This window comes from Pseudophryne corroboree, chromosome 8 (assembly GCF_028390025.1).
Source record: "Pseudophryne corroboree isolate aPseCor3 chromosome 8, aPseCor3.hap2, whole genome shotgun sequence".
Lineage (NCBI taxonomy): Eukaryota > Metazoa > Chordata > Amphibia > Anura > Myobatrachidae > Pseudophryne > Pseudophryne corroboree.
Genome location: NC_086451.1, coordinates 54,129,124 through 54,145,865, shown reverse-complemented (window position 1 = coordinate 54,145,865; position 16,742 = coordinate 54,129,124). Strand labels below are relative to the sequence as shown.

At 47.4% G+C, this 16,742-nt stretch overlaps 1 protein-coding gene across 4 annotated transcripts in view; it reads right to left on the bottom strand.

The window, feature by feature from the left end:
* Window positions 1-16,742, bottom strand: part of IRAK1 (interleukin 1 receptor associated kinase 1) — a 195,004-nt gene that overhangs the window by 162,774 nt on the left and 15,488 nt on the right. For 2 of the 4 annotated variants that reach the window (XM_063936385.1, XM_063936387.1), the window contains exon 1: window positions 10,708-10,972. The exons of 1 other annotated variant lie outside the window; for it this stretch is intronic. In XM_063936385.1, the coding sequence (XP_063792455.1) occupies window positions 10,708-10,870 (163 nt within the window). In that variant the 5' untranslated portion in view covers window positions 10,871-10,972. Of the gene's footprint in view, window positions 1-10,707; window positions 10,973-16,742 lie in introns of those variants that run through there. One more of the 4 variants, XM_063936386.1, reaches the window with a different exon arrangement.

The window sequence follows — 16,742 nt, the reverse complement described above, 5'->3', positions numbered from 1 at the left end:
TGACAGGTAAGCACCATTAGGTGTGTTTAAATAGAGCACACAAGTGAATAGAATTTTTTGGCACTTTATACAGGCTTATTTTGCACATGGCACTATGGCACTTTGAGGACTGTTCCCCTGATGAAGGATTAAGTCCGAAAACGGCTGTTTGGGTGGTCTACTGTGTTTCTCTGTGCTGATCAAACGATGAGTATATGACGAGCCTTGTATTTTCATTCACGTTTAAGGAATTAATACAGCATTTTTTGACAAAACTACAGTGTGCTGGTCCTGTCTATGTTATTGCGTGGACATGAGATGTTATATATATATATATATTTATTTTCTCTATCTCTCTCTTACATGTCTGCGGATGACATGGAAACAAGCGTTTAAATCTCAGCCCGTTAAAAAGTCCATATAACGTGAATGGAATACCAGCCAGATGATAAATTGTTGGAGAGTCTTTAAACACCTAATTAATAAAAGGTGTAATTGAGAATTAACTTTAGACAACTCCGTAGGGACCTTGCGTGCTGACAGTAATTGTGCAGCTGCTGCTAATTGTAGCCAGACTCCTGCGTTTGGAGGTAATTCAGAGTTGATCGTAGGGGGGGGATGTAACATGTGCAGAGAGAGTTAGATTTGGGTGGGTTATTTTGTTTCTGTGCAGGGTAAACACTGGCTGCTTTAATCTTACACTGCAATTTAGATTTCAGTTTGAACACACCCCACCCAAATCTAACTCTCTCTCTGCACATGTTTTATCTGCCCACCTGCAGTGCACATGGTTTTGCCCAACTGCTAACAAATTTGCTGCTGCGATCAACTCTGAATTAGGCCCTTTGTTCAACGGATGGACCTATAGCTAAACAGCTGGACAGGGGTCCACAGATAACAGTGGTATTATTTGCGGAGGCTGCTTCTGATGTATGAAGCTACTCACCCACTGGAAGCCACCAATAGGACCCCCCGCTGAATCAGTTGATTCCCTGCCGGAAGGCTCATCAAAGCCTGTGCTAAAGCCGCAGGAGGTATGCTAAATAAAAACACATCCACTGCCGTCTTATGTGATCCGCTGCTGCACCCGAAGACGCAGCATCAGATCAACTGCGTGAACATTGGGTATTCTGGGTGTCCGGCCAAATTACGCTGCCGGGTCCAGTGAAGCTGCATCCGAGACGCAGCCACTGGCTTTGGCACGCTCAGAAAACGGGGCCGAAGTGGCACCAGGTCAGTTACGCTGCCGCTTTCATGGCACTGCAAGCGACATCACAGGACGCAATCTGTAATATGACCACCAGCTAATAGCCAGAGTAACCGCCATGTGCAGCACGGACAGCAGCTAGACGGGCTGAACTGTTGTTTTAGACACACATCTGGTAGCCCCTACTTGACAGTGAGCTGCTCCACTGTAGCATGTCTGTCGGCCCTCACGCACCTTCATCTCTCACATTAGTGGCACGTAGTGCTCCGCAGTTTCCACGTTGGCTTATTCACAATGGTGCCATTTGTCCAGTCAGGATACGCCTTTACCACAGCAGCACCCGAACAGGTCACACACTGCGCTGTGTCAGAGATACTGCCACCCTAGGCACGAAAGCCGATAACCATCTCTTTTTGCAACTTGGATCGCCCCTTTTACCCAAGACAGCAACGAGTGAAATGTGTTCAGACGGCCAATCGCACACCTTATATACCCACCAAGTCAACGCACGTCACGTGACCTACTTCATGGGCTACGCGCTGCCGACGTCGAATGTGTGAGGTGGTCATAATAATGTGACTCGACCACGTCTAATTCATAATGTCACCAGTAATAATGAGGGGGGGGGGGGGGGAGAGTGTAACAGTCCTTCTAAGGCCTCCTTAAGAGCCATAAACCCCATTTTGCTTATAAGATCATACATGCCACTTATCGTCTGCTGTAATCCTAGAACCTACAGATAAGAGTGGAACTCTCATCCATATCACAGCTATTCTGTTGAAACCAGCATCCTGAATTAACCCTCTGCCTGCTGCCCTGCAGACAAGAAGAAAGCGGTCAGGAGGATTTATCCACAATCACCAGCAAAGAGGTGATGCAGCAACTATACACTAAAGTCAGCAACAAGCCGTTCCAGGGGTTCGTAGTGGCAATGACTACTCTCCAACAGCTACATTTTTGGACCTTGCAGTCAGTGTGTGTGTGTGACAGGTCGTGGTGGTCAACCACTGTAAAAGGGAACCTAAGACCAGAAGTAAAACTACAAACTGTATAGAGCAGAGACAAGGTAACAGTGTCACCCACGCAAACCACCCCTTCGGTCTCATCTAGAAGAGGAACAGAAGCCTGGAACAAGATGGCTACCACCTAAGCTTTGGCTGTGGAAGGGGGGGGGGGGGGGGGGGCAAGTTAGTTAAAAAGAAAATCTGCGATTGAAGTTCTAGACAATGCGGCCCAAGAGATGATGTACTTCAAAAGGTTTGTTAAAGCCAGACACCCACTGTAACATCAATTTGAAACTATATCCCATCTTCAGAATGAGATCCAGAACATTTTAAAAAGAGCAACTCAAGGGGAGGGTTAGGCACGAGGGGGAGGGGAAGCAGTAAGTGAGTATCCTGGAGCTTAGACCCTGTCAGAGCCACTGCAGGACTAGTCAGAAGTCACCATGATGTCACCGACGTTTTGAGGGCAGTCTAATCATGTTAACATGGTCACTGTCGACATTCTCATGTTGACATGATGAGTGCCGAAAAAAATATACCACCCGCTATCACCATCTCTGGATGGGATTGCAAATGCAATACACATGGGAAAAAAAATAAGATTTTAAACCTACCGGTAAATCTTTTTCTCCTAGTCCGTAGAGGATGCTGGGGACTCCGTAAGGACCATGGGGTACCGACGGCCCCGCAGGAGACATGGGCACTGCAAAGCTCTAGAGTGGGTGTGCACTGGCTCCTCCCTCTATGCCCCTCCTCCAGACCTCAGTTAGGACTGTGCCCAGAGGAGACTGACAGTACGAGGAAAAGGATTTTGTTATCTAAGGGCAAGATACACACCAGCCCACACCGTACAACGTGGTATACAATAATCAGTTAACAGTATGAATAAAAACAGCATCAGCCATAGGCCGATCTCAACTGTAACTTAACCCTTAAGTATGCAATAACTATATACAAGTCTTGCAGAATGTTTCCGCACTGGGACGGGCGCCCAGCATCCTCTACGGACTAGGAGAAAAAGATTTACCGGTAGGTTTAAAATCTTATTTTCTCTTACTTCCTAGAGGATGCTGGGGACTCCGTAAGGACCATGGGGATTATACCAAAGCTCCAAAATGGGCAGGAGAGTGCGGATGACTCTGCAGCACCGATTGAGCAAACAGGAGGTCCTCATCTGCCAGGGTATCAAACTTATAGAATTTTTCAAAAGTGTTTGAACCCGACCAAGTAGCTGCTCGGCAAAACTGTAATGCCGAGACGCCTCGGGCATCCGCCCAAGAAGAGCCCACCTTCCTAGTGGAATGGGCCTTTACTGAATTTGGTACCGGCGAATCAGCCATAAAATTTACCTGCTGAATCGTGTTACCGATCTAGCTAGCAATAGTCTGCTTAGAAGCAGGAGCGCCAACCTTGTTGGCTGCCTACAGGACAAACAGTGCATCTGTTTTCCTAACCATAGCCGTTCTGGCTAAATAAAACTTTAAGGCCCTGACTACAAACAGGGGCCTGGAATTCTCCTAGTCACCCGTAGCCACAGGCACTACAATAGGTTGGTTTACATGCAATAACGCAACCAACTTTAGGCAGACTTTGAGAACGAGTCCTCAACTCTGCTCGATCCGCATGTAAAATCAGATAGGGGCTTTTGTGAGACAAGGCCGCCAATTCGGACACCCGCCTCGCAGATGCCAAGACCAATAACATGATCACTTTCCAAGTGAGAAAATTCAATTTAACTGTTTGAAGCGGTTCAAACCATTGTGACTTAAGGAAACTTAACACCACATTAAGGTCACATGGTGCCACTGGGGGCACAAAAAGAGGTTGGATGTGTAACTCTCTTTTTACCAAAGTCTGGACTTCTGTGAGAGAAGCCAATTCCTTCTGAAAGAATATGGATAAGGCAGAAATCTGCACCTTAATTGAGCCTAACTTTAGGCCCATATCCACTCCTGTCTGTAATGAACGTGTCGGACGTGGGAATAACAATCCTGTACAGCGAATCTTAGGTATGCCTGATGAGGAGGATAAATGGGGACATGAAGGTATGCATCCTTTATGTCAAGTGACACCATAAAAACCTCCCCTTCCAGGCTGGAGATCACTGCCCGGAGAGATCCCATCTCGAATTTGAACCTTTTCAGATATAGGTTCAGGGATTCTAGATTCAGAATGGGCCTGACCGAGCCATCCGGTTTCGGGGCCACAAAATAGGCTTGAATAAAACCCCTTCCCCTGTAGAAGAGGAACCTTGATAATCACATACCGATGATACAGTTTCTGTATGGTAGCTGCCACTGTTTCCCTCTCTGAGGAGGAAACTTGCAAGACCGATTTGAAAAATCGGTGAGGAGGAACATCTTCGAATTCTAATTTGCAACCCTGGGATACAATTTTTACCGCCCAAGGATCCAAGTCCGACTGAACCCAGACTTGTCTGAAGAGTCGAAGATGTGCCGCCCCCCCCCCCCCCGGCGCGGACTCCCTCAGCGGAGCCCCCGCGTCATGTAGTGGATTTTGTAGAGGACGGGGTGGACTTTTGTCCCTGGGAAATAGCCGTAGCTGGTGTTCTTTTCCCTCTACCTACACCTCTGGCGAGGAAGGAAGAGCCCCGACCCTTTCTGAACTTATGCGACCGAAGGGACTGCATTTGATATTGCTGTGTTTTCTTTTCCTGTGGGGGAACATAAGGCAAAAGAGTAGATTCACTCGCGGTCGCTGTGGTTACCAGATCCGCGAGGCTCTCCCCAAATAAAACTTCACCTTTGTAAGGCAAAGTTCTTTTTTTTTTTTTTTAAACAGCATACCTGTCCCTTGGCAGGTAAACAGGGACCATCTAACAGAGATCTCCATAGCATTGGCTCTTGAACCCAACAGCCCAATATCACTCGCAGCTTCTCTCATATATTATGCTGCGTCTTTAATGTGACCCAAGGTCACCCAAAATGGCATCTTTTTCTAGGGTGTCAATGTCAGATGACAAGTTATCTGCCCACGCTGCAACTGCGCAACCCACCCATGCAGACGCTACTGCTGGCCTTAGTAGGGTACCTATAAATTGATTTTAAGGTAGTTTTCTGTCCGCAATCAGCAGGACTCTTAAAGGCTGCCGTATCAGGGGAAGGTAGCGCCCACCTTTTTTGACAAGCGCGTAAATGCCGTGTCCACCGTGAGTGAGTATTCCCACCGTAACCTGTCCTGGGAGTGGAAAGGTTACGCCATAATATTTCCTTGGGAATCTGCAGTTTCTTATCTGGAGTTTCCCAAGCTTTATCAAACAGGGCAATCAGCACGCGAGATGGGGGAAAAGTTACCTCAGGATTTTTTCCCTTAAACATGCCGACCTTTGTGTCAGAGACAGCAAGGTCCCCAGTGATATGCAAAACATCTTTAATTGCTACAATCATATATTGAATACACTTGTCCACCCTTGGGTGCACTTAACATCATCACTGTCGACACTGGAGTCAGAATCCGTGTCGGTATTGGTGTCTACTACCTGTGAAAAGGGACGGTTCTGCGACCCCGAAGGGCCCTGTGACACAGTAAAAGCTATGGATTGACTACCTGCTTTAATCCTTGGACTCAACTGTGTCCAAACTTTGTAATAAAGTCACATTAGTCATTCAATCAGGTGTCGGCGGTGCCGACAGAGACACCACAATCATCTGCTCTGCCTCCTCCCTATATGATGGTACGGAGGTGTGGTTTTTGCGCAATCTCCTGTTGGGATGGAATACAGTCACAGTTCTATGTAATTGTTCCCCCTTATTATGGTAGGATGAATTATAAATTCACAGTATGTAATTCCAATAACGATGCCCTCTCCAGTATATGACAAAGGCTCTGGAGAGCCGAAACGCGTTGGTGAACAGCATCCGCCTGGACGGCTACCCAGTTCTTTGGACTCCGACGACGGATCCCGATTCCAGGGAGGTACCACAAATATATAACAAACGAGACTTGGTGTGTATTATACACCGCAAACTGAGGTACGCTGCCAGCCATATGTTTTATTACCCTTTGTTCTTATTAAAATTGAGTTACACTATTGCGGTTTCTCCTGTTTCTTCTTTACATATACTGGAGAGGAAGAATTACCAATTTTCCGAACCAAAAGTGAAAGGAGAATTTGGAGAACCTAGAACTCAAATGGACCTGAGAGAATAAGGGAATCACGTTTTTTTGGGCATCGTTATTGGAATTACATACTGTGAATTTATAATTCATCCTACCATAATAAGGGGGAACAATTACATAGAACTGTGACTGTATTCCATCCCAACAGGAGATTGCGCAAAAACCACACCTCCGTACCCTCTAGAACTATTGTTTTGCCCTACAGGTGGGCATAGAGGTTTTTGCTGCTCTCCGTTTTGAAGCACCAAATTTATCCCTTTTTGTTATCCTCCCTATATGAGCCTTCCACCTCAGACATGTCGACACAGACGTACCGACATCCCCACACACACAGGGATACCTAACATAATGGGGACTGACCCACCATAAGGCCCTTAGGAGAGACAGAGAGAGAGTATGCCAGCACACACCCAGTGCCATTGTATACTGAGACAAAAAACCCAGTCTGTCAGCGCTTTTTATTACAAGTGTAAAACACCACATATTTTGCGCCAATAAACGTGCCCCCCCCCCCCCCCCTCGTTTTGACCCTCTGTATTAACTAACAGCAGGGGAGAGTCCGGGGCCGCTTCTCTGTATGCTGAGGAGAAAAAATGGCGCTGGTTAGTGCTGGAGGAAACAAGCTCCGCCCCCCGACGGCGGGCTTCGTTCCTGCTCTAAATATTTATACTGGCGGGGGATTCTGAATCTATATATACATTTTGGTGTATATGAGTACTTTGCCAGTGTTATGTGAGGTATATTAATGCTGCTCAGGGCACCCCCCCTGCGCCCTGCACCCTTACTGTGGTGCCTGTGTGTGTGAGCTGGGAGCAATGGCGTTACCACTGCGCGTTCCCTCATGAAGATCTGAAGTCTTCTGCCGCCTTTGAAGTCTTCTTTCTTCTTATACTCACCCGGCTTCTATCTTCCGGCTCTGTGAGGAGGACGGCGGCGCGGCTCTGGGACGAACTACAGGGTGAGACCTGTGTTCCGACACCCTCTGGAGCTAATGGTGTCCAGTAGCCTAAGAAGCAGAGCCTATCATTTAAGTAGGACTGCTTCTCTCCCCTCAGTCCCACGAAGCAGGGAGCCTGTTGCCAGCAGTGCTCCCTGAAAATAAACCTAACAAAAGCTTTTTCAGAGAAATCAGGAGAGCTCCCCTGCAGTGCATCCAGTCTCCACTGGGCACAGGAAATAACTGAGGTCTGGAGGAGGGGCATAGAGGGAGGAGCCAGTGCACACCCATTCTAGAGCTTTGCAGTGCACGTCTCCTGCGGGGCCGTCGGTACCCCATGGTTCTTACGGAGTCCCCAGCATCCTCTAGGACATAAGAGAAATGTATTAAAGCATTTTTTTCCCCCCTTAAAATTATATTAATATATTTATTTTGACCTGCACCTAGAAGCTGGAGACCGAGATTCCAGGGCAATGATCACGTGTGGACAATGCCACTGACCCGGCAGACTGCTCTGACTGCCCAGCTACAGTATGTGGCAAGCCTCTGTTGATCAGTAACACTGGTTCTGCTCCATTGCCCAGCTATTTTATTATTGTAAATAGGCACAGAAACTCGATGGAAGATCAGCCTTCTCTGGACCTTTTCTGTTTAATACCATTTTATTTTTTACTAGCCTTTGCCTGGATGGATGTCTGTCATTGCTCAGTGGAACTAATTTTACAAAGACAGTAGTGCCATCTAATATTGTGATGTATATTTTATATTATACACATTGAGCACAAAATGTGTTTGTAAACAACATTTGCATTTTTTTCTTCAGGGATTTGCCAAAAAGATGCTTGGGGCTACTAATTCATGAGAAAGCCACGTAAAGCTGCCCATGGGAGAAGCAGCTGGTCCTGAGAACTATGGGGGTCATTCCGAGTTGATCGCTCGCTAGCTATTTTTTGCAGCGCTGCGATCAGATAGTCCCCGCCTGTGGGGGAGTGTATTTTCGTTTTGCAAGTGTACGATCGCATGTGCAGCCGAGCGGTACAAAAATAGTTTGTGCAGTTTCTGAGTAGCTCTGGACTTACTCAGCCGCTGCGATCACTTCAACCTGTCCGGTCCCGGAATTGACGTCAGACACCCGCCCTGCAAACGTTCGGACACGCCTGTGTTTTTCCAACCACTCCCTGAAAACGGTCAGTTGACACCCATAAATGCCTTTTTCCTGTCAATCTTCTTGCGATCGGCTGTGCGAATGGATTCTTTGTTAAATCCATCGCCCAGCACCGACCTGCTTTGTACCCATACATACGCAGTTTTGACCTGATCGCAGCGCTGCAAAAAAGCGTGCGATCAGGTCGGAATGACCCCCTATGTCTGCGGCCCTGAGGGTTTGAACCTGCAATTTGTTGATCTTCATAGCAAAGAAGCCGCTTACAGGAAACAGCAGGCGCTTGAATTGAAAAGGAAATTTTTTTGGGGGGAAAGTGGTATACATGGTATAAACACAGTCTCATCTGTGCAACGTCCTGTTTGAATCTCGGACTCAATTTGGTTCCTCCACAGAGCAGTCACTTCAGGTTCCGTTGCATAACTTGGGCAGAGTAAAGTTCTGCAGACACATGCTCAGTGCGCCGGGTGTCAAGCGTCTGATTTTTCATTTATTGCTCCTCTGCCTGATGTCACATCAAGATCATACATACCTCAGTTTCTATCTAGGTCACTAAGCTATAAAACAGTGAAAACGCAATCCAAATTCATCCAGTAGTTTTAGCGTAATGCCGGAACGACAGACAATTCCCCCAAAAAAATACTCTCCATAAACAGTCCCTAGAAGTATATTTCTCCCAAAAAATTACTATGTACAGACAAAACCCTTACAGTTTTATTATACAGTATGTATAGATTGCCATCTACTAAACGTCTTCGATTTCTATTTAACAATAGTTATGCACAGGCACTATGTTTTATCTCACCTTAAACATAAAATGCAATCAATCCTGTGGAGCTCCGACTTAGGACATAAGCTACAGGTACATACAAAAAGCAGCTGTGGCAGCAGCGACTGGAAAGAGTGATCTACAGATTCAAGGGGCATCATTAGTCATTGGATGTGACTGGCATAGGCACTATCCAAGTGGCATTAACACTTTCAGACCCACACTTACCACATCAACCTAGGAAGCCACGCTTATTAGCATTTATTACACAGCGCGCCATAATATTTTGTTTGCGCTTTACAAAACTGGTAAGAGGGCCCTGCTCACAAACTTGCAATCTATAGACAACAGAGCCTTAAGGTGCATACACACGGAGCGATATAACTGAGCGATTTTGACTATATAGTCAAAATCGCTCAGAAAGTTAGTGCATATCTCTCCATGTGTACACAGCCAGCGATAGCGATGCGCGTCCCCGCCAGGTCGCTATCGCTGCTACAAATAGACTGTGCAGGCAAGTAAATTTTGGCTAGGTCGCTGGAAAAGAAAAAGCATCCCCTTGCTTGAATGAGTTAGCCAAAATCGCCGGAAAAGTTAGTCAAAATCTCTGGTAAAGTTAGTCAAAATCTCCTACAGCCAGTTCAAGGGAAATCGCTCAGTCAAAATCTCTCATAGTCAAAATCTCTCCGTGTTTATGCACCTTAAGGCAGGCATTCCCAACCACGGCCCTCAATGCACACCAGCAGTGCAGGTGTTAGTGATATCCAGGCTTCAGCACAGGTGACTAAGGGGTACATTTACTAAGCAGTGATAAGAGCGGAGAAGTGAGCCAGTGGAGAAATTTCCCCATCAACCAATCAGCAGCTCTGTATCATTTTATAGTATGCAAATTATAGGTTTACTTCAGTGCTGATTGGTTGCCATGGGCAACTTCTCCACTAGCTCACTTCTTCGCTCTTATCACTGCTTAGTAAATGTACCCCTTAATTGTTAGCTCACTTATTTTGATTTAACCATCTGTGATGAAGCCTGGATATCACTAAAACCTGCACTGTTGGTGTGCCTTGAGGACCGTGGTTGGGAATGCCTGGCCTAAGGAGCAAAACAAGTTGCTATATACCAAATGGCTAATATTAACAATCCCAACTACGTGTCAATGCATTTGTGGAGCAGTTTAGCAATTTTATGATTTAAAAAAAAAAAAAAAAAAAAAAGGGAAACGATCAGCAATTTTAGGGTTAAAATATAGATGATTTTTTTTTTTTTAAACCATTGTAGTGCATGTCAGATGCAGGGAAATAAATACCCTCCCTTTTAATTACAGAATTATCGGAAATGTTTTAATTTCTTGGACATGTGACTTGTTAGTATCTCTTTTACATCCAGCAAATATTTAGGTTCTGCAGAAGTACCTGATGATGGGTCCCCACAATCACCCAGGACTTACTACCAGGACTGCCCCGAACCTGCCACTGTTGGGCTGCTGTCTCCCAATTCTGCAAAACTCACCGAACTTTTTCCAGTCTGTGTCATCCAGTGAGTCCATGATCTCATAGAACCTGTACATGATCAGAGAGGGGACCTCATACAGGAACACCTCATCTATGCTGCTGGGGCTGGACATAGCGGCCGGGGTGAGAGGCACCATACAGCCAGGCACAGAGCCTGTCATAGGGCTGCTCCTGCAGTTGGAGACGAGGAGGAGGCAATGAATAACTCCATGCAAGTGAATCACTTCCCTTTCCAAACAGCTAGCACGCCTGCTTGAGGAAGTGAACGTCTGCATGCGGCGGCCATATTGAGTGTGGCAGTAAGTCCCTTGGCTGTTGCCAGGCAGGACTTTGTGAGGCTGTATTTTAATTTGTTATTATTTTTTCTCCCTCTTACTGTCCTTACTTCAAAATGAAAATGCAGTTACGCATTATGTTGAAATTATAAAGTTTTTATAGGGTACAAAAACAAGAAATAAAAAGAAAGGCACTACAGTTTATAATAGATGGTTTCCAGATATACAGTTGATATAAAACGACATTTTATATAACGATAAATATACATGGAGTAAGAAATACTGTATGCGGTTCCTCCACTATTGTCCTTAATTATTAGTCACTGAATAATGGACAGAGGGGGTTATTCAGAGTTGATTGCGGTTTTTACTAAATTAGTTTGCACCCATCAATATATTTCTCTTACGTCCTAGAGGATGCTGGGGACTCCGTAAGGACCATGGGGTATAGACGGGCTCCGCAGGAGACATGGGCACTCTAAAGACTTTAGATGGATGTGCACTGGCTCCTCCCTCTATGCCCCTCCTCCAGACCTCAGTTAGATCCTGTGCCCAGAGGAGACTGGATGCACTGCAGGGGAGCTCTACTGAGTTTCTCTGAAAAATAATTTTGTTAGGTTATTTATTTTCAGGGAGCACTGCTGGCAACAGGCTCCCTGCATCGTGGGACTGAGGGGAGAGAAGCAGACCTACTTAAGTGATAGGCTCTGCTTCTTAGGCTACTGGACACCATTAGCTCCAGAGGTTGGCACGCAGGTCTTATCCTCGCTGTTCGACCCGGAGCCGCGCCGCTGTCCTCCTCACAGAGCCGGAAGATAGAAGCCGGGTGAGTATAAGAAGAAAGAAGACTTCAAAGGCGGCAGAAGACTTCAGATCTTCACTGAGGTAACGCGCAGCGGTAACGCTGCGCGCCATTGCTCCCACATTCACACACACTGACGGCACTATATGGGTGCAGGGCGGGGGGGGGGGGCTCCCTGGGCAGCAATAATAAACCTCAAGGGACACTGGCTTACATATATATACCGCAGAGGCAGTATATTAAATAAACCCCCGCCAGTATAAAGAATTTGAGCGGGACCGAAGCCCGCCGTTGAGGGGGCTGGGCTTGATCCTCCAGCACTAACCAGCGACATTTTCTCCACAGCACGCTGCAGAGAAGCTGCTCCCCGGACTCTCCCCTGCTGAACACAAGTACAGAGGGCAAAAAGGAGGGGGGGGGCACATTTATTTGGCGCAATGAGTGTATTACTGATATATAAAAGCGCTGCACAGACTGGGATTTTGTCCCAGTGGCGCTTGGTGTGTGCTGGCATACTCTCTCTCTGTCTCTCCAAAGGGCCTTATTGGGGGACTGTCTCCATATAGATATATATCCCTGAGTTTGTGTGGGTGTCGGTACGTGTGTGTCGGCATGTCTGAAGCGGAAGGCTCATCTAAGGAGGAGGTAGAGCAGATGATTGTGGTGTCTCCGTCGGCACAGTCGACACCTGATTGGATGGATATGTGGAATGTTTTAAATGCAAATGTGTCTTTATTACATAAAAGATTGGACAAAGCAGAGTCCAGAGAAAAAGCAGGGAGTCAATCCATGGCTTTGACTGTGTCACAAGGCCCTTCAGGGTCTCATAAACGTCCCCTGTCCCAGGTAGCAGACACTGATACCGACACGGATTCTGACTCCAGTGTCGACTACGATGATGCGAGGTTACACCCAAGGGTGGCCAAAAGTATTCATTATATGATTATTGCAATAAAAGATGTTTTGCATATCACAGAGGACCCCTCGGTGCCTGACACGAGGGTATGCATGTTTAAGGAGAAGAAACCTGAGGTAACCTTTTCCCCATCTCATGAGCTGAACGCTTTATTTGAAAAAGCTTGGGAAACTCCAGACAAGAAACTGCAGATTCCCAAGAGAATTCTTATGGCGTATCCTTTCCCCGCACAGGACAGGTTACAGTGGGAATCCTCGCCCAGGGTGGACAAGGCTTTGACGCGCTTGTCCAAAAAGGTGGCGCTACCGTCTCCAGACATGGCAGCCCTCAAGGATCCTGCTGATCGCAGACAGGAGACTACCTTAAAATCAATTTATACACATACGGGGTCTTACTCAGACCGGCAGTAGCGTCGGCATGGGTATGTAGCGCAATAGCAGAATGGGCAGATAACTTGTCATCTGACATTGACACCCTAGATAAGGATAGCATTTTATTGACCTTGGGTCATATAAAAGGCGCAGCGTTATATATGAGAGACGCTGCGAGAGACGTTGGGCTGTTGGGTTCAAGATCCAATGCCATGGCAATTTCTGCTAGGCGAACCCTGTGGACCCGCCAATGGACGGGTGATACCGATTCAAAGAGACATATGGAAACTTTGCCTTACAAGGGTGAGGTTTTATTTGGGGAGGGCCTCGCAGACCTCGTTTCCACAGCTACCGCGGGTAAATCTTCTTTTTTGCCTTATGTTCCCCCACAGCAGAAGAAAACACCTCAATATCAGATGCAGTCCTTTCGGTCGCACAAGTCCAGAAGGGGCCGGGGCTCTTCCTTCCTCACCAGAGGTAAGGGTAGAGGGAAAAGAATGCCTGCTACGGCTAGTTCCCAGGAACAGAAGTCCTCCCCGGCTTCTACAAAATCCACCGCATGACGCTGGGGCTCCACTGCGGGAGTCCGCGCCGGTGGGGGCACGTCTTCGACTCTTCAGCCAGATCTCGGTTCTGTCAGATTTGGATCCTTGGGCGATAGAAATTGCATCCCAAGGCTACAAACTGGAATTCGAAGTAGTGCCTCCTCGCCGACTTTTCAAGTCGGCTTAGCCAGCCTCTCCCCCAGAGAGGGAAATAGTTTTAGCTGCGATACAAAAGCTGTGTCAACAGCAAGTGATTATCAAGGTTCCCCTAGTGCAACAGGGGAATCGGTATTATTCAACTCTATTTGTGGTCCCGAAACCGGATGGCTTGGTCAGACCCATTCTGAATCTAAAATCCCTAAACCTGTATCTAAAAAAAGTTCAAATTCAAGATGGAATCTCTCCGGGCAGTGATCTCCAGCCTGGAAGGGGAGGATTTTATGGTGTCACTAGACATAAAGGATGCATACCTTCATGTCCCCATTTATCCTCCTCATCAGGCGTACCTGAGATTCGCTGTGCAGGACTGTCATTACCAGTTTCAAACGTTGCCGTTTGGGCTGTCCACGGCCCCGAGGATTTTCACCAAGGTAATGGCGGAAATGATGGTGCTCCTACGCAGGCAAGGAGTCACAATTATCCCATACTGGGACGATCTCCTGATAAAAGCGAGATCGAGAGATCAGTTGCTGAAAAGCGTGTCACTCTCCCTGAGAGTGCTGCAGCAACATGGCTGGATCCTAAATCTGCCAAAATCGCAGTTGATTCCAACGACTCGGCTATCATTTTTAGGCATGATTCTGGACACGGAAAAGAAGAGGGTTTTTCTCCCAACGGAAAAAGCCCAGAAACTCCAGAGCATGGTCAGAGACCTGTTAAAGCCAAAAAGAGTGTCAGTTCATCAATGCACTCGAGTACTGGGAAAAATGGTGGCGGCCTACGAGGCCATACCCTTCAGCAGGTCCCATGCGAGGACATTTTAGTGGGACCTTCTGGACAATGATCGGGGTCCCATCTACAAATACATCAGAAAATAAGCCTGTCCCCCAGGGCCAGGGTGTCTCTCCTGTGGTGGCTGCAGAGTGCTCACCTTCTAGAGGTTCGCAGGTTCGGCATTCAAGACTGGGTTCTGGTGACCACGGACGCAAGCCTCCGAGGATGGGGAGCAGTCACACAAGGAAGAAATTTTCAGGGACTGTGGTCGAGCCAGGAGGCTTGTCTACACATCAACGCGCTGGAATTAAGGGCCATATACAATGGCCTACGACAAGCGGAGACTCTTCTTTGCGACCTACCTGTTCTGATTCAATCAGACAACGTCACAGCAGTGGCTCATGTAAACCGCCAAGGCGGGACAAGGAGCAGAGTGGCAATGGCGGAAGCCACCAGGATTCTTTGCTGGGCGGAAAATCACGTAAGCACGCTGTCAGCAGTCTTCATTCCGGGAGTGGACAACTGGGAAGCAGACTTCCTCAGCAGACACGACCTCCATCCAGGAGAGTGTGGTCTTCATCAAGAAGTTTTTGCAGAGATAACAAGTCGTTGGGGGCTTCCTCAAATAGACATGATGGCGTCACGCCTCAACAAGAAACTTAGGAGGTATTGTTCCAGGTCAAGGGACCCTCAGGCGGTAGCGATAGACGCCCTGGTGACACCATGGATGTTTCCGTCGGTCTATGCCTTCCCTCCTCTTCCACTCATCTCAAAAATACTGAGAATCATAAGACGAAAAAGAGTCCAGACAATACTCATTGTTCCGGATTGGCCTCGGAGGGCCTGGTATTCAGATTTTCAGGAAATGCTCACAGAAGATCCGTGGCCTCTTCCTTCCAGGGAGGACCTGTTGCAGCAGGGGCCCTGCGTGTTCCAAGACTTACCGCGGTTACGTTTGACGGCATGGCGGTTGAACGCCAAATCCTAGCTAGGAAAGGTATTCCGGGGGAGGTCATCCCTACTCTGATAAAAGCTAGGAAGGAGGTGACGGCGAAACATTATCACCGTATCTGGAGGAAATATGTATCTTGGTGTGAAGCCAAGAATGCTCCTACGGAAGATTTTCACCTGGGCCGTTTTCTCCACTTTCTGCAGACAGCAGTGGATATGGGCCTAAAGTTAGGCTCCATTAAGGTACAGATTTCGGCCCTGTCAATATTCTTTCAGAAGGAATTGGCTTCTCTCCCAGAAGTCCAGACTTTTGTAAAGGGAGTGCTGCACATCCAGCCTCCTTTTGTGCCCCCAGTGGCGCCATGGGACCTTAACGTGGTGTTACAGTTCCTTAAGTCACACTGGTTTGAACCTCTTCAAACAGTTGAGTTGAAATTTCTCACTTGGAAAGTGGTCATGTTGTTAGCCTTGGCATCTGCGAGGCGGGTGTCTGAATTGGCGGCTTTGTCTCACAAAAGCCCCTATCTGATTTTCCATGTGGATAGAGCGGAGTTGAGGACTCGTCCTCAATTCTGCCTAAGGTGGTTTCATCATTTCATATGAACCAGCCTATTGTGTGCCTGTGGCTACGGGGGACTTGGAGGATTCCAGGTCTCTTGATGTAGTCAGGGCCTTAAAGGTTTATGTAACCAGGACGGCCCAGGTTAGGAAAACAGAGGCACTGTTTGTCCTGTATGCAGCCAACAAGGTTGTCGCCCCTGCTTCTAAGCAGACTATTGCCCGCTGGATCTGTAACACGATTCAGCAGGCTCATTCTACGGCTGGCTTGCCGGTACCAAATTCGGTAAAGGCCCATTCCACTAGGAAGGTGGGCTCTTCTTGGGCGGCTGCCCGAGGTGTCTCGGCATTGCAACTTTGCCGAGCAACTACTTGGTCGGGTTCAAACACTTTTGCTAAATTCTACAAGTTTGATACCTTGGCTGAGGAGGACCTCATGTTTGCTCAATCGGTGCTGCAGAGTCATCCGCACTCTCCCGCCCGGTCTGGAGCTTTGGTATAATCCCCATGGTCCTTACGGAGTCCCCAGCATCCTCTAGGACGTAAGAGAAAATAAGATTTTAAACCTACCGGTACATCTTTTTCTCCTAGTCCGTAGAGGATGCTGGGCGCCCGTCCCAGTGCGGACTAAATTCTGCAAGACTTGTATATAGTTATTGCTTACATAAGGGTTATGTTACAG